Source organism: Balaenoptera borealis (genome assembly GCF_965194805.1).
Source record: "Balaenoptera borealis genome assembly, chromosome: 7".
NCBI lineage: Eukaryota > Metazoa > Chordata > Mammalia > Artiodactyla > Balaenopteridae > Balaenoptera > Balaenoptera borealis.
This window is the reverse complement of record NC_138864.1, coordinates 10,953,268-10,978,147: the sequence shown is the minus strand read 5'-3', so window position 1 is coordinate 10,978,147 and position 24,880 is coordinate 10,953,268. Positions and strand designations below refer to the sequence as shown.

General features: G+C 43.6%; 1 protein-coding gene and 1 long non-coding RNA gene across 6 annotated transcripts in view; one reads left to right on the top strand and one right to left on the bottom strand.

The window, feature by feature from the left end:
* The window catches only part of LOC309632291 (up-regulator of cell proliferation), a 99,115-nt gene continuing 74,235 nt past the window's right edge, over nucleotides 1-24,880 (bottom strand). For 4 of the 5 annotated variants that reach the window (XM_082399628.1, XM_082399630.1, XM_082399631.1 and 1 more), the window contains 4 exons: nucleotides 17,464-17,534; nucleotides 5,332-5,364; nucleotides 5,071-5,109; nucleotides 1-3,329 (listed from right to left, as the gene is read on the bottom strand). In XM_082399628.1, the coding sequence (XP_082255754.1) occupies nucleotides 736-3,329; nucleotides 5,071-5,109; nucleotides 5,332-5,347 (2,649 nt within the window). In that variant the 5' untranslated portion in view covers nucleotides 5,348-5,364; nucleotides 17,464-17,534 and the 3' untranslated portion in view covers nucleotides 1-735. Of the gene's footprint in view, nucleotides 3,330-5,070; nucleotides 5,110-5,331; nucleotides 5,365-17,344; nucleotides 17,370-17,463; nucleotides 17,535-24,880 lie in introns of those variants that run through there. The other variant, XM_082399629.1, reaches the window with a different exon arrangement.
* LOC309632309 lies at nucleotides 3,192-23,792 on the top strand. The gene is made up of 2 exons (XR_014246851.1): nucleotides 3,192-3,276; nucleotides 21,646-23,792. It is a non-coding gene; the product is annotated as an uncharacterized lncRNA (long non-coding RNA).

Genomic DNA, 24,880 nt, shown 5'->3' with positions numbered 1-24,880 from the left:
TTTCATTCATCCAACACACATTTATTAAGTGCCTGCAGTGCGCCAGGCCCTGGGGGTACAAAGTTGGGTAGTGTACAGCCCCTGCTCTCAAGGAGCTCACAAGTCTAGGGGAGAGGCAGACACGTGCACAGGTAAGTCACGCTGCGCGTGTTGAGTGTTGCAGCAGAGGCGTGAATGAAGCGCTGTAGGCGCGAAAGGGCCGAGAGGAACTCCTCCTGAGGCAGGGTCGGTCAACACAGAGAGTATCACGGTAGCCCTTGCCCACAGCGGGCCCTCCCCTCAGTGGGCAGGACCAGGTCGCCGAGGCCGATGCTGAGGTTCGCTGGAGGGGAGGCCGACCTCTGCTTCCTCAGGGCGGCTCCCCAACCCTGTCCTAGGTACCAGCTGCCCGGGCCGCAGTGCTCCGGAGCCACTGTCCACTCCAGAGGCCGAAAACGGGGAGCAGCTGTACAAAAGACCAAACCACCAGGGGCCTCGAAGTCCAGAGACAAAGGACAAGTTACTGCTTGTGTCTACGCCTCCTGCCCCCGGGTTCTTATACTCCCGGGAGCGTCTCTGAGCTGATCTGTGAGGTTACATCCTCTCCTGACCCTGTGTAGGCAGCTCCAGAGCTGAGCCCCGTCTGTCACTTTCCTCCCCTCTCAGGAGCTGGGCACGGCTCCACGTGGACACCCGCATCAGAACAGGCTGCGCGCGGCGGGCCTCTGGCAGCTGGACTCCTTTCCTTCCGAGGCGTCACAGCCGTCGTACCAGCTCGATGAGCTGCTGAACGTTTTTGTTTTGGTTGGACAGGCCATTCCGGATGTTCTCCAGCAGGCACCTCTTCAGTTCAAAAATGGCCTCGCTGTACCCCAAGCTCACAGCGGCCATGGGGGGCACTCCGTGCCACAGGCCAGGGATGTGCCAAACGTGCTGCTTCTCAGGGTCACAAAAGGCCAGGCCGGCCAGCGTCCGGATCCCGCCCCCCTGATCCTCCATTTGCACCGTGGCTCTGCTCGCATCCCTGGGCTGGGCCAGGAGCTGCTTCCTCTCTCTCGGCTTGGAGCCGGGGGCGGACGCGTCATGAAGGCTCTGGTACACGAACTGATAGTTGGGCATGTGCCCCGTTTTCTCCAGCCTCAGAAACGCATGCAGGATAGCCGGCGGAATGTCCCTCGTTTCCGCTAAACTGACCACAGTGACGTTGCTCAGCCCCATAATCAAAGTGGCCAGGGAAGCCTCCTGCTCAAACCTCTCCCCCGCCTCGGTCAGGACTCCGCCGATCAGGCCCCCGGAGTCTATCACCAGGATGTGGTCACAGCCCAGGTCCTGGCTGAAGCTCTCGGCCACCGTGAGGAGCTGCATGAAGGCCCCTCGGGGACCGCGGCCCCTTCCCGTGGCAAACCGCAGCCCAAACATGGCGTTGAGGAGGGTGGACTTGCCTGTACCCGGCACGCCGAGCGCCGACAGCACGACCAGGCGCGAGCGCCTCTCCAGGCGGACGTGCAGCTCCTTCAGGAGCCCCGTGACCCAGCGCAGGGGCGTGCTCAGCGTGTTCCCGTCGATCAGCTCCAGCGGAAGCCCCCGCAGCAGCAGCTCCAAGGCCAAGCCGGGGAAGTGGGCGAACCGCCTCTGCCCCGCCGGCAGCTTCCCGGCCTCCACGAGGCAGCTCTCCGCCTCGTAGAACTGCCCCATCTCCCGCAGGAAATGCTCCACCCCCAGGGGCTCGGGCCAGAGCGGCTCGCCGAGGTCCACGGCCCCGCAGTGCTTTGGTCTCAGGGTAAGCGTCGTCTCCGGAGACGGTCTTGGCCTTGGCTGGGCCGCCCGGGCCAGTCCCCACTCCATCCACCTCAGGAAGTACTGCTTCTCGCCCGGAGACGGGCTGCTGATGCCCGAGATGAACTCCTGGAGCCCCCAGGCAGGGTCGTGGCCGTTCTGCTGCATCCGAAGTTCCAGGAGCCGATGCCTCAGCTCGGCCCTGTACTTCTCAGGAGGGTCCCCCGCCCACTGGACCTGGCAGAGCTCCTTCTCCACCTGGGCCGCCTTTCTCCACGGGTCACCCTGCAGCCGCAGCTCGTCCCGGCGGTAGGCGTCCGAGTCCTTGATCTTCCTGGTGATCTGCTCCATCCGGCCCTTCGCCCGCTGACACTCGGCGCAGTCCTCGTCGACCCTCAGCCCCAGCTTGCGGGCCGCATTCGCCATGTCCTCCACGGAGACCCGCCTGCAGGGGGACCGGGCCACGTGCGCCACGATGGCGCGGACCCTGCGCACGAAGCCCGCGCTGTCCGTGCTGCTGACCTTCACCAGCACGTGCGAGTGGTCCATCTTCAGCACGGGGATTAACCTGTTCAGAAACCTCAGGTTCGTGTTTCGCTTCCCACGGTAGGGGCTCAGGATGAAGTAGTATTTCGTGGCCGACCCCTTCATGGAGTACAGCAGTTTGTATTCCTTCTTACTGATGTTGTCAGTCAAGATGAACACGGCCGAGGAGATTTCGGTCAAGAGCTTAAACTGCAGCCAGTGAGAGCCGATGTCACCTCTCAGGTTCAGAAAGGCCACGGGCTCCGGGAAGATGTCCAAGTCCTCCCTGCCACTGGGAAGGAACCAGGAAATTTCCACCAGCCCGTCTGCAATCTCCCGAGGGTTGGTGCCCAAGTTCAGATCCCGATGCCAGAAACAGTCCCGCTGCCTGTGGCCAGGGCTGAGCACGGCGTTGAGAAGCTGGGACTTGGAGTTGCTGCTGACCTCCATGCGCACGAAGGCGAAGGCGGGCGCTCGGGACAGGACCACGCTGTCTTCTCTGAAGCTGCCCACCGCCCTCGGGGGCTGTGACCCCCATGTCCGCACAGTCCCCCTCATGGCCCACAGCAGAAACGTGTGGTAGTGGTTTTCTGGGTCGGGCAAAACGAGAGGGAGTGCAAACTGGCAGAGGGACATTTTTAGCACGATTTCTTGTTGCAGGAAACTATCTGAGGAGAGCAGGAGGGCACAGAGAAGGTCCAAGGGGTTCACAGGCGTGTCAGGCGTCGGCAGCTCGGAGAAGGAATAGATGTCCGCGGAGATGTCGTCGGCCGTGTCCCAGTAGATGGTCTCCTCTTCCACCTGGCTCTCCTTCTCCACAGGCCTGGCGTCCGGGGGCGCGTCCAGCACCATGGTGGTGTTCCTGGCCTCGGCGTTGAGGGCCTGCAGCTTCCTGAGGAAACTCCAGGGCAAGTCTTTGGGAGCGTGAGGGGCCCAGTTCTTCACGCTGTCACTGCTGATCTGCAAGGAGTCCTGGAGGCTGAGCTTCTGCGCCTGGTATGTCTCTAGTCCCAAGAGGGACAGCATTTCTTGTAGTCTGCTCCTCTCCACTGTGGAGAGAAACGAAGATATCAGCGCTTGCCCTGCGCGTCAGGGACCCAGGTGAGAGGTGGGGAGGGAAGAGCCCAGCCTGGCGTGTAGGAGATGGCCTCCTTCAGGGTAGAATGGAGGCACCCCTCGGCCACCTGAGACCAAGAGAGAAGTAACATCACCCACCCCAGATCCAAGTGTGGTGGGAAACATGTGACATTAGAGAGGGAAGAGAAAAGGACGTCTGGGGGCAACCATTAAGCACTGGGAGGATCTGTGTAAAAAAATGTCTGGTGTCTCTTGAAACCTCCGAGATTTAGCAACACCAAGCCCAAATGTAATTGGCTAGAGTGAGCAGCTGTGCACCCTAGATGTGGGACACAGGCCCCATTCTCTGGCCACGCCTCCACTCCCTCCAGGATACTCCTGTGCTTCTGGCCCAGCAGTGGATTCCCTAACCCTGTCACCAGGAATTCCCCACAGGGGACACAATCACTGATTCACTTTGGTTTTCTGGTTAATGTTCTTTGCTCTTTACAGACAAGTTGGAAAATTTGTAAAGGAAACAGGGAGTTACTACTGGGTACAGAGCAACAGAAATCACGGATAAATAACATTTTGCAAAACTGAAGCCAATAATATGGTTTTAAATTTTCACTGATAAAAATATTTGGTAGAGATTGTCCTAAGTCTGTACTTATGTGTGCAGATTTTCAGCCATAACATCCAATACAGTATGAATTCTGACAAGCACTAGATGCTCAGAGTAGTAAGGCCACCTGCAAAGGTTTCATCCACTGACCCCGTTCTTGGCCACGGCATCTTACCAATTTTCATTGCATGTAATTTCCTGCATATAATCAGTAAACTTTAAATGGTAAGTATATTAACAAAATAAATCAGTGCAAATCCTGCTGAGCACCAGGATTCTCTCCATTCTTTTCTGGAAAGAGGAAGCTACTGTGCCTGTGATGCTACCTTAAACGTGGATATAAAACCACAGGAGGAAGCGCAGGTGACCAGCCCTCTTCTTGTTTCCCGGGAAGTCATATGATGGGTTCAGGACCGTGCCTGGTGAACAGCAGGACTCAAAGCACTGGGAAAGAGGTGTCTCATTCCCCTGTAGGGGTCCACTTGCTGCCTCATGTCTCTCTTCAGAAACTCCACCCTCCACAGGAGCTGAGAGAGTTCTACAGGCTGTGCCACCACCCCAGAGAGTACAGGAGCTGGCAAACTTGTTGCAGAAACAAAAGAACTCTATGGGGAGAGAGACTGTAGTAGAAATCCATCATATAAGTAACTCGGGTTTCTGAGTGTTGCCTGAATGAAACCAGGGACACTGTTTTTCTTATCCAGACAGAGAACAACTGTTCTTAATTAGCATGGTGCGACAGGGAAAAGCCAGAGCAAACAAACCTATTAATATATGCACTCATGCCCAGTCCGGGACCCTTGGCAGATCTATTAATGAAACCACTGGATCAGACGAATGATTCCCAAACTTGGATGTGCTTTAGAATCACTTTGGGAACTTGTTAAAAATAAGATTTCTGGGCTTTACTTCCAAAGATGCAAACTCTCTGTGTTACTCTGTATGGTACCAGGTCCCCGGGGAGTTGTCTCTCTGGCAATATTATTAATGGCACATAAAGGGTTAACGGACTAGCAGTGATTTTGATGCGGCCAGGGGTTGGAACTACCAGCCCAGATGACGTCTTCCTTCAACAGGACAGGCAACGAGAGCAGAGAGAAGACACATACCTGTTGGAAAGTCACTGTCCTGAGCCTCATTCGGACCATCTAAGAAAAGCAAAGGAAAATGAAGTGTCAATCAAATCAGGTGGCTTGAATTGACACAAATTAATTTAAGCTGAACTCAGAACCCTCTCTCTTCCTTACTAAGATAGCAACTTCTCCCAGTTGTTCAAAACCTAAAATCCCAGTTAGTGTTCACTTTGCCCTCTGTCCCCAGTCCAATCTGTTGCCAGAGCCTGTAGTTTCTCCCTCCATGATGAAACTCACCATCATCTCCTTCCATTTCTCTCCATTCCAAATCTGCAAGAAAAAAACATACACACACAGTTAGTTTCATCAGCAAGTTAGGACCCTTCTACCAAAAAGTTCAAGTGACCATATGGTAGCTAATGTTTATTTTGAGTACTATTATTAGCTTTGGGTTTTCCTACATAAATTTCATTTGTTTACAACCCCAAATACGACACAAAGTTGTAATAGCTACACACAAAATAATGATTTGCTCTAGGATATACTCCTTGTAAAATTTACTAAATTTTGTGAAAATAAAATATAAATAACTTCATGAAACATACACAGATTAATCTTTGATTTTAGAAACTATTTAAAATATAAGTTGATATAAATTCTTTGGTTTAATTTCAACATTACCTCCTGCAAACTTTATTTTTATTCTAGCATAAGGAGTTCCTGTTATCACTTAAAATGATGCACATATATGGGGGGAGGGCATAGAGTGGGGAATAGCTATAACTTACAAGTAGACGTACGTGTTCAAAGTCTCTAACAGCATAAGGTATTCATCAACACTAAGTACTTTTAATTACTGAATTATTTAATTTAGTGCTCTTCAGATATTTACATCGGGAAAAAAGACCGTAAAACTCTAGATTTGCTAGCAAAAGGGGAATGATGGGAGCAAGACTTCTCTGTACATATTTTTATTGTTTCAACTTTTGATCCAAGTAAAAGTATCACCTATTTCAAAATTAAAATTGTATTTTTAAAAGCTTATGAATCAGGAAAAAATTCTGACAGTTTCAGATTTATTCTCTCATGATTTCCATATAATCAGATAGATAAACAATTCAGTCTTCTTTGATGATATCTCTGGGAGATACACATGAAGAGCTGGAAAGAGAAAAACAAGAGAAAAGGAAGGGGGCTTTGGAGAGCACGAGCATGAACATACTAGAGAAGACACGGATGATTCATATAGATTGAACCGCAATGTTGAGCAGTCAAAAGATTATTTTATTCACAGTGGACAAATGACATCAGAAGAATTTTTCCAAGGAGCCTAAAATGCCATCTGAGAAGGTACAATGGTTAAAGACGAGAACGGGACACCTAGAGAAGCCTGAGATGGGGTCGAGGTGGTTCTGAGAGAGTAGTTTTGAGCTGGAAGCAAGGAATAAACTTCAGACCCAGAGAAGACAGGGCCTTGCTTTGCTAGTAACAGGAGATAGCTCTGATTTGGAACAGAGAGATAATAGGTGGGTAAAGTCAAAGATGCACAAAGTGGCCGAAGGTCACGCTGTCAGACTAAGGAAATCGCTGATGAGGGGTGGGAGAGCTTCTGAGTAGAGAACACTGGAAGCCAAGATAACCATTGGTCACCAGCAGACTACAGAAGAGGCAGAAGAGGAGGCACAGGGCTTCAGCCAAGGACACAAGTCAGCAGCAAATACAGGAGGCCAGCAAGGGCTTGGTACTGTGGGCCAAGGTCTCCACTATACTTTCTGTTGGACAAGAACTGGCCAGGGTGGGACAGGCTTGGGTTCCAACCCAGTGGGGATGTTGGGCTCAAATGGAACCCAAGGGGCAGAATGTGGACAGGACCTATCACTGAAATGAACTCTAAGTGGGGCAATTAAAACCATCTCAGCCATCAAATTGAATGACTTTTTTTTTCAATTATTAAAGTAGCCAGTACTCACGCTGCAGAGTTTTTCACCGCATTTTGGAATGTTTGTTATTGGGCAGTAAATGGACATTTAAAGCAATATTTGACACCTTGGGGCTGTTAGTGTTAAGAATGAGCTATGGACACCAACATGCAAAAGAATGAAGTTGAACTCCTACCTCACACCATATATAAAAATTAACTCAAAATCTATCAGTGACCTAAATATGAGCTAAAACCATAAAACTCTTAGAGGAAGACATGAGGGTGAATCTTCATAACCTTGAATTTGGCAATGGATTCTTAGGTATGACACCAAAAGCACAGGCCACAAAAGAAAAAATACATAAACTGGACTTCATCAAAGTAAAAATCTGTATGCATCAAAGAACATTATCAAGAAAGTGAAAGACAACCTACAGAATAGAGAAAATATGTGCAAATCATATGTGATTGGGTCTAGTATCTAGAACACATAAACAACTCTTACAACTTCATAACAAAAAAGACAAAAAGAACTCAATTAAAAAATGGGCAAAGAACTTGAATAGACATTTCTCCCAAAAGGTATACAAATGGCCAACAAGCACATAAAATGATGCTCAACATCATTAGTCACTAGGGAAATCAAATCAAAACCACAGTGAGATACCACTGCACACCTGCTAGGATGGTGATTTTTAAAAAAGGATGGAAAATAACAAGTATTGACAGGATGGGGAAAAACTGGAACCCCTGTACCTTTCTGGTGGGACTGTAAGTGGTGCAGCTGCTGGGGAAACAGTTTGGCTGTTCCTCAAAAAGTTAAACGCAGACTTACCATTTGACTGAGTAATTCCACTGGGAGGTGTATACCCAGAAGAACTGAAAACAGGGACTCAAACAAGTACATGTACATGCATGTCTATAGCATCACTGTTCACAATAGCCAAAATGTGGAAACAACCCAGATGTCTGTCAACAGATGAATGGATAAACAAAATGAGGTCTATCCATGCAATAGAATACTATTCAACCTTAAAAAGGAACAACATGGATGAACCCCAAAACACTATGCTGGGTGAAAGAAACTAGACAAAAAAGGGCACATATTGTACGACTCCATTTATAGGAAAATACAGAATAGATAAACAAAGGCTTAACACAGATTGGTGGTTCCTATAGGGACTGGGAGGAAGGAGGGATGGGAGAAACTGCTTAATGGATACACAGTTTTACTTTCAAGTGATGGAAATGTTTTGGAAATGAATAGATAAGTGGTGATTTCACAACTTTGTAATTGTACTAAATGTCATAGAATTATTCACTGTAAAATGCTTTTTTTCCCAATATTTTTCCTTTTTAAAAATTGTGTTAGGGGCTTCCCTGGTGGTGCAGTGGTTGAGAATCTGCCTGCTAATGCAGGGGACACGGGTTTGGGCCCTGGTCTGGGAAGATCCCACATGCCACGGAGCAGCTGGGCCCGTGAGCCACAACTACTGAGCCTGCGCGTCTGGAGCCTGTGCCCCGCAACGGGAGGGGCCGCGGTAGTGAGAGGCCCGCGCACCGCGATGAAGAGCGGTCCCCGCACCGCGATGAAGAGTGGCCCCCGCTTGCCGCAACTAGAGAAAGCCCTCGCACGAACCAAAGACCCAACACAGCCAAAAATGAATAAATAAATAAATAAAGTAGCTATAAAATTAAAAAAAAAAAAAAATTGTGTTAGAATACACATAATATAAAATTTACTATCTTAAACATTTTTAAGTGTACAGATCAGTGGCATTAAATACATTCACATTGTTGCACAGCCATCACCACCATCCATCCCCATAACTCTATTCATCTTGTACATATGAAATTCTATACCTATTAAACAATAACTCCTCAATCTCCCCTCTCCCCAGCCCCTGGCAACCACCATTATATTATACTTTCTGACTTTATGATTTTGACTACTTAACTCACATAAGTGGACTCATACATTATTTATCTTTTTGTGACTGGCTTATTTCACTTAGCATAATGTTCTCAAGGTTCATCCATGCTGTAGCATACTGTAGAATTTCCTTCCTTTTAAAGTCTGAATGATATTCCGTTGTATGTATATACCACATTTTGGTAATCCATTCATTCACTGATGGACACTTAGGTTGCTTCCATGTTTTACTTATTGTGATTAATGATGCTATGAACCTGGGTGTACAAATATCTCTTTGAGACATTGCTTTTGATTTTTTTTGGTATATACCCAGATGTGGAATTGCTGGATCATATGGTAGCTCTATTTTTAATTTTTTGAGGAGCCTCCATACTGTTTTCCACAGTGGTTTCATCATTTTACATTTCCACCAACAGTGCACAAGGGTTCCAATTTCTCCACATCTTTGCCAACCCATGTTCTTTTCTGTTATTTTTATAGTAGCCATCCTAATGGGTGTGAGGTGGTATCTCATTGTAGTTTTGATTTGCATTTCCCTAATAATTAGTGATGTAGAACATCTTTTAGAGTGCTTATTGCCCATTTGTATGTCTTCTTTGGAGAAATGTCTATTCAAGGATTTTGCCCATGTTTGAATCAGGTTTTTTTTTATTGTTAAGTTTTAGGAGTTCTCCATATATTCTAATATTAATCCCTTACAGATATATGATTGCAAATATTTTCTCCCACTCTGTGGGCTGCTTATACTCTGTGGATAGTGTCTTTTCAATGCACAAATTTTTTAAATTTCCATGAAGTCCAATTTGTATATTTTTTCTTTTGTTGCAGGACCCTTTGGTGTTACATCCAAGAAATTGTAGCCATATCCAAATTCATGAAGCTTTTGTCCAATGGTTTTTTCTAAGACCGAGTTTTCAGTCTTACATTTAGGATTACATTCATCCATTATGAGTTAATTTTTGTATACAGTTTTAGGTAAGAGTCCAACTTCATCTTTTGCAAGAGAATACCCAATTTTTCCAGGACTATTTGTTGAAAAGACTGTCCTTTATCCATGGAATGGCCTTGGCACCCTTGTCAAACATCATTTGACTGTATATGCAAAGGTTTATTTGTGAGCTTCCTATTCTGTTCCATTGGTTTGTATATCTGTCTTTATGCCAATATCACATTGTTTTGATTACTGTAGCTCTGTAGTAGGTTTTGAAATCAGAAAGTGTGAGCCTCTAGTTTGTTCTTTTTCAAGATTGTTTTGGCTATTCACTGTCCCTTGAGATTCCATATGAACATTAGAATGAATTTTATATTTTTGCAAAAACTGTCATTGGGTATTTGATGGGAATTGCACTGAATCTGTAGATTGCTTTGGGTAATATTGACATTTTAACAATGTTAAGTCTTTTGGGGGGAAAGGCAAGATAGGGGTAGGGGATTAAGAGGTACAAACTACTATGTATAAAATAAATAAGCTACAGGATATATTGTACAGCACAGGGAATATAGCCAATATTTTATAATACCTATAAATGGAGTATATAACTTTTAAAAATTGTGAATCACTGTTGTACACCTGAAATTTATATAATATTGTAAATCAACTATACCTCAATAAAACAAACAATATTTAGTCTTCCAATCCATGAACTTGGTAACTCTTTCCACATATTTATATCTTCTTTAATTTCTTTGAAAAATGTTTTATAATTTTATTGTACAAGTCTTTCATCTCCTTGTTTAAGCTAATTCCTAAGTATTTTATTCTTTTTGACACTATTGTAAATGGAATTGTTTTTGTAATTTCCATTTCAGGTTCTTCATTTTAGTATAAAAATGCAATTGATTTTTGTGTGTTGGATTTGTATCCTGCTACTTTGCTGAATTCATTTATTAATTCTAATAACTTTTTTTGTGGCTCTTCAGGATTTTCTATGTATAAGGTCATATCATCTGCAAACAAAGATAATTTTACTTCTTCCTTTCCAATTTGGATGCCTTTTATTTCTTCTTCTTGCCTAACTGCTCTGGTTAGAACTTCCAGTACTAGATAGAATAGAAGTGGTAAAAGCGGGCATCATTCCCTTGTTCCTGATCTTAAAGGAAAAGCTTTCTGTTTTCACCATTAATGTTTATTATGGGTTGTTCATATGTGTCTTTTATTATGTGAAAGTAGTTTCCATCTCTTCCTACTTTGTTGAGTGTTTTTTTTTTTTAATGATGAAAGGACATTAACTTTTGTCAAATGATTTTTCTGCATCAGTTGAGATGATCATGTGGGTTTTTTTCTCCTTCATTTTGTTGATGTGGTATATTACATAGATCTATTTTCATATTGTTAAATCATCCTTGCAATCCAGGAATAAATCCCACTTGGTCACGGTGTATCATCCTTTTAATATGTTGCTGAATTCTGTTTGAATATTAGCGTTTTGTTGAGGATTTTTGCATCAGTGTTCGTAATGGATATTGGTCTGTAGTTTTCTTTTCTTGTAGTGTCTTCATTTCGGCTTTAGTGTCAGGATTATGTTGGCCTTAGGAATGAGTTTAAAAATGTTCCCTCCTCTTCAATTTTTTGGAAAAGTTTGAAAAGGGTTGGTATTAGTTCTTCTTTAAATGTTTGGTAGAATTCACCAGTGAAGCCATCAGGAGCAGGGCTCTTCTTTGTTGCAAGGTTTTGTTTTTTTTTTTTAATTATTGTTACTGATTCAATCTGCTTACTCATTATAGGTCTATTCAGATTTTCTATTTTTTTGTGATTTAGTGTTGTTAGGTTAGGTCTATTCAGATTTTCCGTTTCTTTGTAAACTTTGTGTTCCTAGGAACTGTCTATTTCACCTAGGGTTATCCAATTTTGGGGCATACAATTGTTCACAGTACTCTATTTTTTATTTATAAATGTCCCCACTTTCATTTCCGATTTTAGTAATTTGAGTCTTTCCTATTTTTTTCTTAGTCCACCTAACTAAAGGTTTGTCAATTTTGTTGATCTTTTCAAAGAACCAACTTTTGGGTCACCGATTTTCTCTATTTTCTCTGTTCTCTATTTCACTGATCTCCACTCTAATCTTTATTATTTCCTTCCTGTGCTAGCTTTGCATTTAGTTTGTTCTTCTTGTCCTAGTACAACTTAAAGTTGTAAAGTTAGGCTGTTTATATGAGATGTTTCTTGTTTTTAATGTAAGCATTTATAATTATAAATTTCCCCCTTAGTACCACTTTTGATGCAGCCCATAATTGTTAACATGGTGTGTTTACATTTTCATTCATCTCTTCTTAACTATTTTCTGATTTCCTTGTGATTTCGTCTTTGATCCATTGGTTGTTTAAAAGGACGTTGTTTAGCCTCCACAATTTTGTGAATTTTCCAGTTTATGTTATTGATTTCTAATTTCATCCCACTGTGGTCAGAGAAGATACATTGTGTGATATCTATCTTTTAAAAAACCACTGAGATTTACTTTGTGGTCCTACATATGGTCTATCCAGGAAAATGTCCCATGTGCACTTAAGAAGAATATGTATGCTGTTGTTATTGCGAGGAGTGTTCTGTATAAGTCTATTAGATCTAGTTGGTTTATTGTGTTGTTGAAGCCCTCTATTTCCACGCTTATCTTCTGTCTGGTTGTTCTATCCATTATTCCAAGTGGGGTATTGGAATCTACAACTATTATTGTAGAACTATTTTTCCCTTCAATTCTGTCAGTTTTTGTCTCATACATTTTGATGGTCTGACATTGGGTGCATAAATGCTTATAATTATTATATCTTCTTACTGTATTGAAATGTTTGTTAACATGTGATGTCCTTCTCTGTCTCTTGTAACTGTTTTCAATTTAAAGCCTATTTTGTCTGAAATTAGTATAGCCACTGCCATTCTCTTTTGGTAATTATTTGTATGTAATATCTTTCTCCATCCTTTTACTTTTATAAGTTTGTGTCTTTGGATCTCAAAAGTGAGTCTCTTATACACTGCATATAGTTGGACCATGTGTTTTTATCAATTCTGCCAATCTCTGTCTTTTGATGGGAGAGTTTAATCCACTACATTTAAAGTAATTACTGATAAGGAGGCACTCATTTCTGTGTTTGTGCTATAGAAACAAATTTTCTATAGACCTATAGCTTTTTGTCCCTCATTCCCTGCATTCCTCTCTTCTTTTGTGTTTAGTTGATTTTTAAGTAGTGAAATGTTTGAATTCCTTCTTGATTCCCTTCTGTGTATATTCTATAACAATTTATTTTGTGGTTGCCATGGGGATTACATTTAATGTCCTAATGTTGTAACATTCTAATTTGAATTTATAGCAGTTTAACCTCAACAACATACAAACACTCTGCTCCTTTACACTCTGTCCCCACTGCTTTTGGTTTTTGATGTCACAAAATTACATCTTTATATAATGCGTGGCCCCAAACATAAACTAATAGCTCTTTAAATGCATTAGTCTCCTAAATTACATACAGAACAGGATTTGGAGTTATAACCAACAGTAATGCTAGCTATTACATTGATTTTTTAATTTAAATATAATTGGTCTCTTAAATCATTTAGAAAACAAAAAATGCAGCTACAAACCATTGTTACAATAATACTAGCTATTATAATTGCCCATGTATTTGCCTTTACTGAGATCTTTATTTCTCTGTACAGCTTAGGGTTACAGTCTAATGTTCATCTTTGCAGCACACCCTTGAGCACTTCTTCCAGGGCCAGTCTAGTGGTCACAAACTCCCTCAGCTTTTGTTCATCTGGGAATGTCTTGATTTCTCCCTCATTTTTCTTCTTTGATTTATTTATTTATTTTTGGCATTGGCAGGCAGATTCTTAACCACTGCACTACCAGGGAAGTCCCTCTCCCTCATTTTTGAAGGACAGTTTTGCTGGATACATGAATCTTGGTTGACAGGGTTTTTTTTAAAGCACTTTGAATATATCTGCCTACTATCTTCTGGCCTCCAAAGTTTCTAATGAGAAATCTGCAGATAATCTCTTTGAAGATCACTTGTGTGTAATGATTTGCTTCTCACTTGCTGCTTTCAAGATATCTTCTTTTTCTTTTTCTTTTAAAAATTTAATTATAATGTGTCTTGGTGTAGGTCTCTTTCAATTCATCTTACTTGGAGTTCATTGAGCTTCCTGGATGATTACATGTATGTCTTTCTTTAGATTCAGGAAGTTTTCAGCCATTATTTCTTCAAATATTCTCTCTGCCTCTTTCTTTTCTCCTTCTGGGATTCCCACATGAGTATCTTGGTCCTTTTGATGATGTCCAGTAGGCTCTGTGTGCTTTTCTTCAATCTTTTCTCTTTCTGTTCCTCAGCCTTGATCATTTCCATTGTCCTATCTTCAAGTTCACTGATTCATTCTTCTGCCTGCCAAGTCTGCCTTTGAATCCTGCTAGTGAATTTTTCATTTCAGTTATTGTACTCTTCAGCTCCAGAATTTTGTTTTGGTTTATTTTTAGGTTTTCTATCTCTTTATTGATATTCCCATTTTGTTCACTCACCATTCTCTTGACTTTCTCCATATCTTCCTTTAGTTCTTTCAGCATCTTTAGGATTGTTGTTTTAAAGCCTTTGTCTAATATATCTGACACAGTCTTTTCAGGGACAGATTTTGTTGATAGATTTTTTTCCTTTGAATGGGCCATACTTTCCTGTTTGTTTGTATACTTTATGATGTTTTTGTTGAACACCTCTGAATGTAATAATGTGGTAACTCTGGAAATCAGATTCTTCCACCTTACCCAGGGTTTGCTATTGTTATTTTTTGTTTGTTTTTTGGTTTTGATTGTTGTTGGCTATCTCTGTGCTGAGGATCAGCCTAAGGTGTAAACTTAAGGTCTTCTCTGGTCTTTTCTGAGCATTTTCCTGGGAATGCACAATCACTTTCTAATTTTCCCCGTATATGCAGTTGTTTCTTGGGGGGGTTTTTTTGTTTTTTTTCTTTAGTTATTTATTTTTATTTTTGGCTGTGTTGTGTCTTCATTGCTGTGCGTGGGCTTTCTCTAGTTGTGGCGAGCAGGGGCTACTCTTCATTGTGGTGAGCGGGCTTCTCATTGCAGTGGCTTCTCTTGTTGTGGAGCGTGGGCTCTAGGAGCGTGGGCTTCAGTAGCTGTGGCACGCAGGCTCAGTAGTTGTGGCTCGCGGGCTCTAGAGCGCAGGCTCAGTAGTTGTGGTGCACGGGCTTAGTTGCTCCGCGGCATGTGGGATCTTCCCGGACCAGGGATCGAACCCGTGTCCCCTGCATTGGCAGGCAGATTCTTAACCACTGCACCACTAGGGAAGCCCCTATGCAGTTGTTTTTGAATGTTCTAGTCTTTAATGTGTGGCTTACGAAAGAGAAATAAGCAAAAAATGATGCAGAGAAGGTGTTGTCCTTTTAATTCCCCTGTAAATCACTTCAGCTGGAGGGGGAGGGGCTTGCAACAATGTTTGGAGGTGTGACAATTGCTGTCCCCCTCTTTGTCTTCACTTCTGTGATCAGAAGCAGCTATCAGCAATTAGAGCATAGATACTTGATATTTGGAGGGCAGGGGTTTTTTGCCCACCCTTCATTCCCACAAGCTGTGTCAGGTTGCTCTAAGATCATGTGCGCAGCTGCCTGCCACTTGGCTGGGAGTGGGAGATGGGTAGCTGCTACTGTTTTAAGAGCTGAAACTGACCAAAATTAACTGCAATTTACCCTCTAATTCTTCCCCTGGAAGCTGCAAGCCTTCAACAGACTCTAGAGTTCCAGAATAATTACATCAGACAGATTCTGCCAGCACAACTGTTGTCCAGGTGGGGAGAAGGATTCCTGGTGCTTCCTGCTGTGCCATCTTCCAGAATTCTCTTTAATGATTTAAAATAAATTTTTTAAAGAATGAGTTATGAAGTAATTAGAGTCCTCAGACTTGAGATAAGGCAAATACATTCTATAGGATGATCATATAAAGCACAAACTAGGCAAAACTAACCCTACATCTATGCTTTTGGAAGTCTGGAGAGTGGTTACCCCTGGCAGAGGCCAGGTAGGAAGTGATTAGAAGGTGGACTTCTTAGGTGATGTTTTGTTTGGCTTCTTCTCCTGGATGCTGGTTAACACAGGTCAGTTCATGTTTGTGAAACTTTATCAAGCCATGCACTTACAATATGGGCACTTTTCCATAGGTATATTATACTTCAATACAACTTTTTTTTAATCTTATAGGTTGAAGAGCTTACTTTAAGTCTTAAAAATAAAATATGTACTGAAGAGGAATTCACATACCTCAGGGAGAAATTTTTTTTAAATAATTACACAAGGCTTATTCACTGGAGAGACACACAAAGATAGAATTTGGGGGAAGGACCAGAAGGTCTCTGAGCCTCAGTTTCCTCAAATGAAACAAAGGACCAATAATAACTATCTTATGAGGCTGTTGTAATAGGGCAACCTAGCTCACAGTAGGCCAGTAAGGTCGTTTCTTTTCCTCAGCCCACTCTCAAATTTTCTTTCCTGGTTTTCTATACCAATGCCCTCTAATAGAACGTCTTGTGATGGAGCAAATGTTCTATTTCTGCACTGTTAAACATGCAGCCACTCGCTGTATGGCTACAGAGTACTTGAAATATGGCTAGTGTGAATGAGGAAGTGAATTTTTAATTTTGTTTAATTTTAAAGTGTGTGCCTAGTGGCTAGTGTATTGAGTAGCACAACTCAAGATCTTGAGACACTGAAGGGCTTTGGGCAATTACTGCTTGATCCCAGCTTTGCTATGAGCCTTGACCAACTGGCCATGAACTCCCATAGTGCCAACCTTCTAGAATTTAAGTTCCATGAAGACTAGGACTTTTGGCCATTGCATTCACTATTGTTTCCTATATTCACAATCCCTACAACAAGGCCAGCACATGGTAAATAGTCAATAAATATTTGTTTGAATGAATAAAATAAAATTGGATTAACCCAAACGTACTTGAGTATTTTTGTGGGGTTATTTTTGCATAACGCTATTAATATCCAATAGAACACATTCATTTTGAGAAGCACCAAATTAATGAAAGATAGATCCAAAATGAGTTATTAAGAGAAATTAAGATGTCTAGAGTGTGGCCACCACACCTTAAAGCTGAAGTCACGAGGGGCAGCTACAGCCCCACCCCCACAAATCCCCAGAGAAAGAAGAACCAGCTCATAAGGACCATGATTAGGAAGACTCCAAGCCCCAGTCTCCTAGGGACAGTCCCACTTCATACCTCTTGTCCCAACAAAACACACTGTTCACTCTCAGGTGTGCCCAGCTTAGAAACTAGACAGTTGCCCTCAACACAGCTCAGAATGGCAGGAACAGCAACGTGCTGAAATTGGAGTGATGTGTTCCCGGTAAAACTGTGTGGTAAATACCTTTTTCAAAGTGAATCCTATTTTGAATATATGAGGGAAGCTTAACAGACCCTTAAATGGGTCTTCTTGTAAAAGGGAAAATAAAAACCTTATGCTTATTTATTTTTGAGGTCCGTGATCCACAGCCCAGGGTGGTGCTGGAATCCAGAATCCCAATGGGCCAGAAGAAACAGATCTGCTTCCGAGTGGACACAAGCCCAACTTTACCTGCAATGGCCACAGCTGTTCGTCTGTCAGATGCTTTTATTTCTGGGGCCACTTCTCCCAAATCTGAGTGTCTGAAACAATTTCAGAAGAAAATTATAATTAAATTAATGAAATACCACTTTCACCTATCAAATTGGCTGCACATCAAAATCTCCTGAGGAGCCTTTAGAAACTACAAACCCTGGTTACACTCCAGATCCTCGAAACTAGCATCTCAAAGCCAGGCCTGGGCTTCTCTGCTTTTAAAAGTGCCCACACTGGTCTAGAAAAACCAGCACTCTCAAAAACTGAGAGACAGAGCAAACAGCCATTCAGAAAAACATAAAACTATACATATCCTTTGACCAGTAATTCCACTTCTACCCTAAGGAAATAATTAAAATTTAGTTACAAATATGTTGATGCCCACTTTATATATAACAGTGAAAAACTGGACGCTTTTTTTTTTTTTTTTTTTGGCCGTGTTGGGTCTTCATTGCTGTGCACGGGCTTTCTCCAGTTGCAGCGAGCGGGGGCTACTCTTTGTTGCGGTGCGCGGGCTTCTCATTGCGGTGGCTTCTCTTATTGAGGAGCATGGGCTCTAGGCGTGTGGGCTTCAATAGCTGTGGCACGTGGGCTCAGTAGTTGTGGCTCGTGGGCTCTAGAGCTCAGGCTCAGGAGTTGTGGCGCACGGGCTTAGCTGCTCCATGGCATGTGAGATCTTCCCGGACCAGGGCTCGAACCCGTGTCCCCTGCATTGGCAGGCAGGTTCTTAACCACTGCGCCACCAGGGAAGTCCCCTGGATGCCTTTTTTTTTTTTTCCCCCTGGATGCCTTTTAAATCAAAGTACAATAATAGGAATTATGGTACACTCTTATTCTGCAATCATTAAAAAATATTCTATGGATCTCATTTTGTGGACAAAAAGATGTTGTATGATATGTTATGGAATGATGTTAATGATATGTTCATTAGTGGGGGGAAAAGTCAGGTTATAGAAGAGTATGTACAGTGTGATTACTATTAAAACTATGTCTGTTTATCTATAGGTGTATACAGGGAGATCTAGAAGGATGTTCATCAAAAGTTAATAGTGTGGGCAGGGAGGGATGATCCTGAATTAATTTAAGTAGGCTTGATAAGTATAGTCTATTTAAGAATAAACTATTTTGGGTATATCATAGGAATGAGTAAATGTGTTGATTTCATCAGAAGTCAGGGTTCCACTGCTGAAGAAAGGGTGTACAAATAAGGCATGGAGGAAGTTAGAAAAAGAATTCACAGAGGAACACTGGAACTGGAGGTACTGGTGTGTACTCGTGATTTCTATATGCCTGCTCGTTGTATACATGTGTACCCATTTGTGTAAACGTGCGTACATTTCCTAGCTCTGTCCACTGAAAGGGCCACGAAGCAAAGACGCTATAGTACCAGTGAGCATACCAAGCACCCTTTAATATCACTCCACACTAACAGATACCAGGTCTCGTTGGAGAAATTACAGATGCCAGGGCTGGAGCAGCAAAAGAACAAGATGAGCCTGAGCATCTTATTTCAGAAAATTAGGAAGTGCTCAAAAAAAGAAAATGCTGGGGCATGTCACAGGACACAGGAGCCAGCTTGAAGGGGCTCCCACTACCAAGTGTGAGTCAATTTGGGCATGAATATAATTAAATACAGTAATTAATTTAACACCATTGAAAAACAGGTATTAATGAGCCCGTATAGAGAACAAATAGATAAACAAACGGGGGGGAATGAGGGCTCTTGTTTATCACAGCATGTGAAGGATGCTGCAGCTAGCACAGCATCACTTTCAGAATCATCCTAATCAAGAATGGTTCAAGCTAGCAACACCAGTGAACGCCAGTTCTTGCAGGAAAATGTTGACAAGGAGCAAGATACCTGCCCAGGCTCAAAATGTTTCCTCACAGGTTGCTTATTAGGTGCTAGGAGAAAAATAAAACCTAGCAATGATAATCAAAGCCAGTGACCATGGGGACAGATGGCTATGTGTGCCCCCAGCTGTGGTACCCTGAGGAAGGACACATCATCACCTATACAGCATTCTGGCTGAGAATGTAGAACCCTGATCTCATCATGAGGACAAACCCAAAATGAAATGTTATGCTAGAGGGGAAGAACAATATTATCTCAAAGTATGAATGTCACCAACGAAAAAAAAACAGATTGAGGAAATGTTCCAGATTAAGGGTGCTAAAGAGACAAGAAAAAATGCAGTACCTAACCCTAGACTAGATCCTGAACTAGAAGGAGACATTTTGGGGTCTACTGACTAAATTGAAATATAGGTGCTATCAATGTCACGTTTACTGATGTTGATAGCTGTACTGTGGTTATGTGAGAGAATATCTCTATTCTTAGGAAATAAGACAGTGAAGGATTTAGGGATAAAGGGTGGTGATGTATGCAAGTTACTCTCTAATGGTTAAGAAAAAAATTATATACGTGTGCATTTATGTGTGTGTGTGTATACACATGCATACGCATAGAGAGAGACAGCAAGAGAGAAAGAATGGTCAACGAGAATGGTCAATGAGCTAAAATGTTAAGAATAGGAGACTCTGTATAAGGGGTCTTTTTAATTTTGTAATTTATCTCTAACTAGAAATTATTTCCAAATAAAATGTTTTAAAATTAATAGTGGTTAGTTATTTCTGGGTAATATGATATACACTTATTTTGTCTTATTTGAATTTTTTAAATAGAAGAGGCATGTATTGATTTAATAAAACTAAATGAGCTATTAAAGTAATGCTGTTAGTCAGGGTCAGGGCGAGAATCAGATATGTGTGTGCCCCAGGAAAACTTGGTAATCTGGCACCCCTTCAAACCAATATTCTTCCAAGAGTGTACAGGTTTAAACTCTAGTTTGTGGCAGGCCCCCTCAGAGACAAGCAATCCAGTTCCATTTAATTCATCAGCAAAAGAACTGTTTTGTGTTAATCAAATCCACCCTCCTAGAGGAAAGAAGGATTTCAGGACGCTTGGTTGTTATTCCAGCATGTTCCCTGAAGGTCTCATCCTCAGCCCTCTCTGAAGGGAGTTCCAGTAACCTCAGTGGTCACTGTGTTCGCGGCTGTTTTAGCCACTTTATCAGTGCAGAGTACTAGGCAACTCTCTGACTTAATCTGACCCTGATGCTGATAAAAATGGGACTTTTCATTGTCTTCTCTTCACTTTTCTGCAAAGAACATATATTGCTTTAGTAATAAGAAAAAAAGGTAACCTTAAAAAAAGAAAACATGACTGGTTAAAAATAGTTTCCCAGGGGCTTCCCTGGTGGCGCAGTGGTTGAGAATCCGCCTGCCAATGCAGGGGACACGGGTTCGAGCCCTGGTCCAGGAAGATCCCACATGCCGCAGAGCAACTAAGCCCGTGAGCCACAACTACTGAGCCTGTGCGTCTGGAGCCTGTGCTCCGCAACGAGAGAGGCCGCGATAGTGAGAGGCCTGCGCACCGCGATGAAGAGTGGCCCCCGCTTGCCGCAACTAGAGAAAGCCCTCGCACAGAAATGAAGACCCAACACAGCCATAAATAGATAAATAAATAATTCCCATTTAAAAAAAAAAAAAAAAAAAGTTTCCCAGAGGGGAAGAAGCAGGCCCGGCCTGGTGGTGGCACGGAGCCCTGTGCTGAGACCCAGGTAGGACAAGGGCAGAGGACAGGTAGTTACACCCAGGGCGTTGCCTGGCCTCTTCCCACTGCACACAGGCTCTCAGGACACACTCGCCAGGATTTCCCAGGAGAGGAGCTTAACTCCAACCCTATATTTTCCATGCAAGAAAGTAGAAAACAAGAGTGAAATTATCACAGGGACAACCCTGACTTTGTGCTATCTTCTAAAAATATACATATAAATCTGTTCTTGATTCTTGCCAACGAAGTTCACACCTAATTGAGTCTCTGTGTTGTAAACTGGAAGCAGAGCCAAGTCTTGCAAGAGAGAACAGCAATAGAATCTCACCTTTGTGCAATGCTTTTTAATTTACAACTCTGCTTCAATACCTGTATGGCCTGAATTGTGTCCCCTCAAATTCCGATGTTGAAACCCTTTTGGATATATGGCCTTTAGGGGAGTAATTAAGGTTGAATGAGGTCACAAAGGTAAGGCCCTGATCTGATGCGATTGTTGTCCTATGAGAGGAGGAGACCCCCAAGAGCTTGCTCTCTCTCTGCAGGTGCACAGAAAAAGGCCAGGTGAGGACACAGTGGCCATCTACAAGCCAGGGAGAGACACCTCAGGAGAAACTGAATCTGCCTGCACCGTGACCTGGGACTCCTGACCTCCAGAACTGCAAGAAACAAATGTTAAGTTACCCAGTCTGTGGTCCTTTGTTATGACAGCCTAAGCGGCCCAACATCACCAAGCTAGGAAGCACAGGGCCAGAACCCGAACATGAATCTTCTGGTTCCCTTTTGGCTCGTTATTTGTAAGGCTCAGATAGGTTTTAGGTAACTTATAATTACAGCTGGTAATTACAAAAACCATAAAAAACAGCCCATCTGCCAACTCCAAGTCTTGCCAAGCCTGCTCTTGCCTCCACAGGCAGACAAGACCAAGGGAGTGAAAACAAGCAGTGCTTCCAGTGGCCCCAGACGTGAGCAAAGCGGCCTTCTACAAAGCAGTTTTTGAAAATTGCTAATGTCTTTTTCTGATTCCAAAAATAAGACAAATATACAGAAAAGTACCAAGAAAATGCCTTTGCTCTTTTGAACAATTACTCAATATGTTAACCAATCCTCCCCCACCCCCGCCTCCTACTTCTGACCTATTCATGTTGCTGTAGCTCATTGCATTAATGGATATATAGGACTACATTCTCTGCGTCCCGTGTTACTTCCTCATTAAGGGCTATTTAGATTTTGGTCTTCTCCTGAGGCCCATGTTGGTCCTTTCAAGACCCCGGGGCATAGAGCCAAAAGTGGAACCCAGCTCAGGCCCTGCCTGGGGGCCACCAGCACAGAGGTCCGGCCCGGGCATGGGCTCCTGGTCTCCATGCTGCCCAGGCCTGGAGCCCTGGTGCTGTGGCATCACGGCTCAACTTCCCTTCTGGGGGCACCTCCCCACACAGACTTCTCTCCAGGGCAAGAAGTGATCTGAATGCCACCCTGAGGGCCAAGTGTGTCTAACAGTTCTTTCTCACGAAGTTAGGAAGCAGACATCCTGCTTTGTGCACAGGGCTCCCTTCAAGTCTGGCAGGCAGAGTCAAGACCCTGACAACTCTAGGCCACCCGCCTCACTGGCTGTCAGTCCTAGGAGACAGGGCAAGGCACACTTTCTGTGTCCTTCATTCTCTTTTTCCATTGCACAACAGAATTACCTGAGGAGCTTTTCTATTTATACCTGGACATTCTGATTCAGGAGACCCACCTCTGAAAGGGAGATGCCTGCTACCACCGCAGAGTTGGGCACTCCTTGGACAGTGCCCCTCAAGGCCAAGAATAAACTGTCCAAACCTTGCGAGCAGGGCTAATTCCTAGCAACAAACCTGGCTCCTTCACTGGGTGGTGCCAATAAAACAAGACGGCATAGAAAATCTAACAAAAGGAGACTAAATATGGAGCAGTTGCTTACCATAATGTAGTTGACAGTATATTATTAATAACTTTGGATAATAGTTTGACCCAATTTTTGCTGTTTGACGCTAATAGCTTTCAAGATCTTCCACTTCCTGACCTGCCCCACATCTGGGCCAGCAGACAAGAGAGCCTGAGGGCTCCTTTCTTTGGTACTAGCTAGGGACCCTCACCCCATTACAACCCCCCAAACAAAACAAAAAAACAAAACAAAACCTGAGGCCAGTTGCTCTACCCAGAAAGCCTCACTAAATCAGTAATAAACTTTTTCAAACCCTCTTGGTGGGTTGAACTGTGTTTCCCCATAACATATGTTCAGGTCCTAACTCCCTACTATGAATGTGACCTTATTTGGAAATAAGGTCTTTGCAGATCTAATTAGTTAAATTAAGATCATGTCATACAGGGGTAGGGTGAGCCCCTAATGCAATGAATGGTATCCTTATAAGAGGAAAATTTAGATTCACAGGGAGAAAAACATGTGACGATGGAAGTGGAGATTGGAATGATGCATCTACAATCCAAGGACCACTGAGGATTGCTGGCAGCCACGAAAGGGTAGGAGAGAGGCTTGGGACAGACTCCCTCAGAGCCTCCAAAAGGAACCAACTCTGCTGGCACCTGAGTTTCAGACACCTGGCATCCAGAACTGTGAAAAAAACATTTCTGTTTCCTTCAAGCCTCCCAGTTTGTGGTACTTTGTTACAGCATCCCTACCAAATGAAGACAAAGTATGTGTGGCTCTTGACAGCTGTATTAGTTTCTGCCTCTCTTGACATGGGTTCTCCCCTGTATGTGTCCACATATCACTCTTTTTTTTAGTATTTTTATTTATTTATTTTTTTGGCTGCAATGGGTCTTCGTTGTGGCATGCGGGATCTTCGCTGCAGCATGCGGGATCTTTTTGTTGTGGCGTGCAGGCTCTTTGTTGCGACGCGTGAGCTTCTCTCTAGTTATGGCGCACGGGCTTCAGAGCGTGTGGGCTCTGTAGTTTGCGGCACACGGGCTCTCTAGTTGAGGCACATGGGCTCAGTAGTTGTGGCACGCGGGCTTAGTTGCCCCGCGGGATGTGGGATCTTAGTTCCCTGACCAGGGATTGAACCCGCGTCCCCTGCATTGGAAGGCAGATTCTTTACCACTGGACTACCGGGGAAGTCCCATGTCTGTGTCTCTTCTCTGCCTCTGGTAAGGGCACCAGTCACTAGATTCGGGCCCACCCTAACCCAGTGCAACCTCAAATTAAGTAATCACATCTGCAAAGAACCTATTTCCAAAAAAGATCACATTCACAAGTACTAGGGGTAGGACTTCAACATATGTTTCGGAGGGAACACAATTCATCCACAGTATCGAAGCCAAAACTAGGGGCCATCCCACCTCTGCAAGGTGACCACACACTTTGAAAAGTTTAAAACTCGTTGTGCAGCAGTGGGGACTGGCTGAGAAAACATACATGAAAAGGTTCCATCAAACAGCACATGAGGACAAGTAGACGTCAGTTATTATAACGTAGGTAATAGACAAGCACCGTGAAGCCTGGCAGTTTAGTCCCTGAAATGTGCTGGCACGTGCAGGGAGTGTGGCAGAGGGACCCACTGCCGTCCTGCTTTTATGCACCTAGAATTTCCTGAAGGCAGGAGAGGCAGCACACTGGGAAAGGACACACCCCCCCCATATGTCAGTCAAACGTGTCCTGCCTACTGCTGACGCCCCTCCAGCAGGACCCTGGGGCAATAATCGTTGCTACACCCCAACCTAAGAGCGTTGCAAGGAGAGAATCAGTGTAATGAGCAACAGGTCTTGGTCCCAGGTTCGTGCCATGTAGATTCACCATAC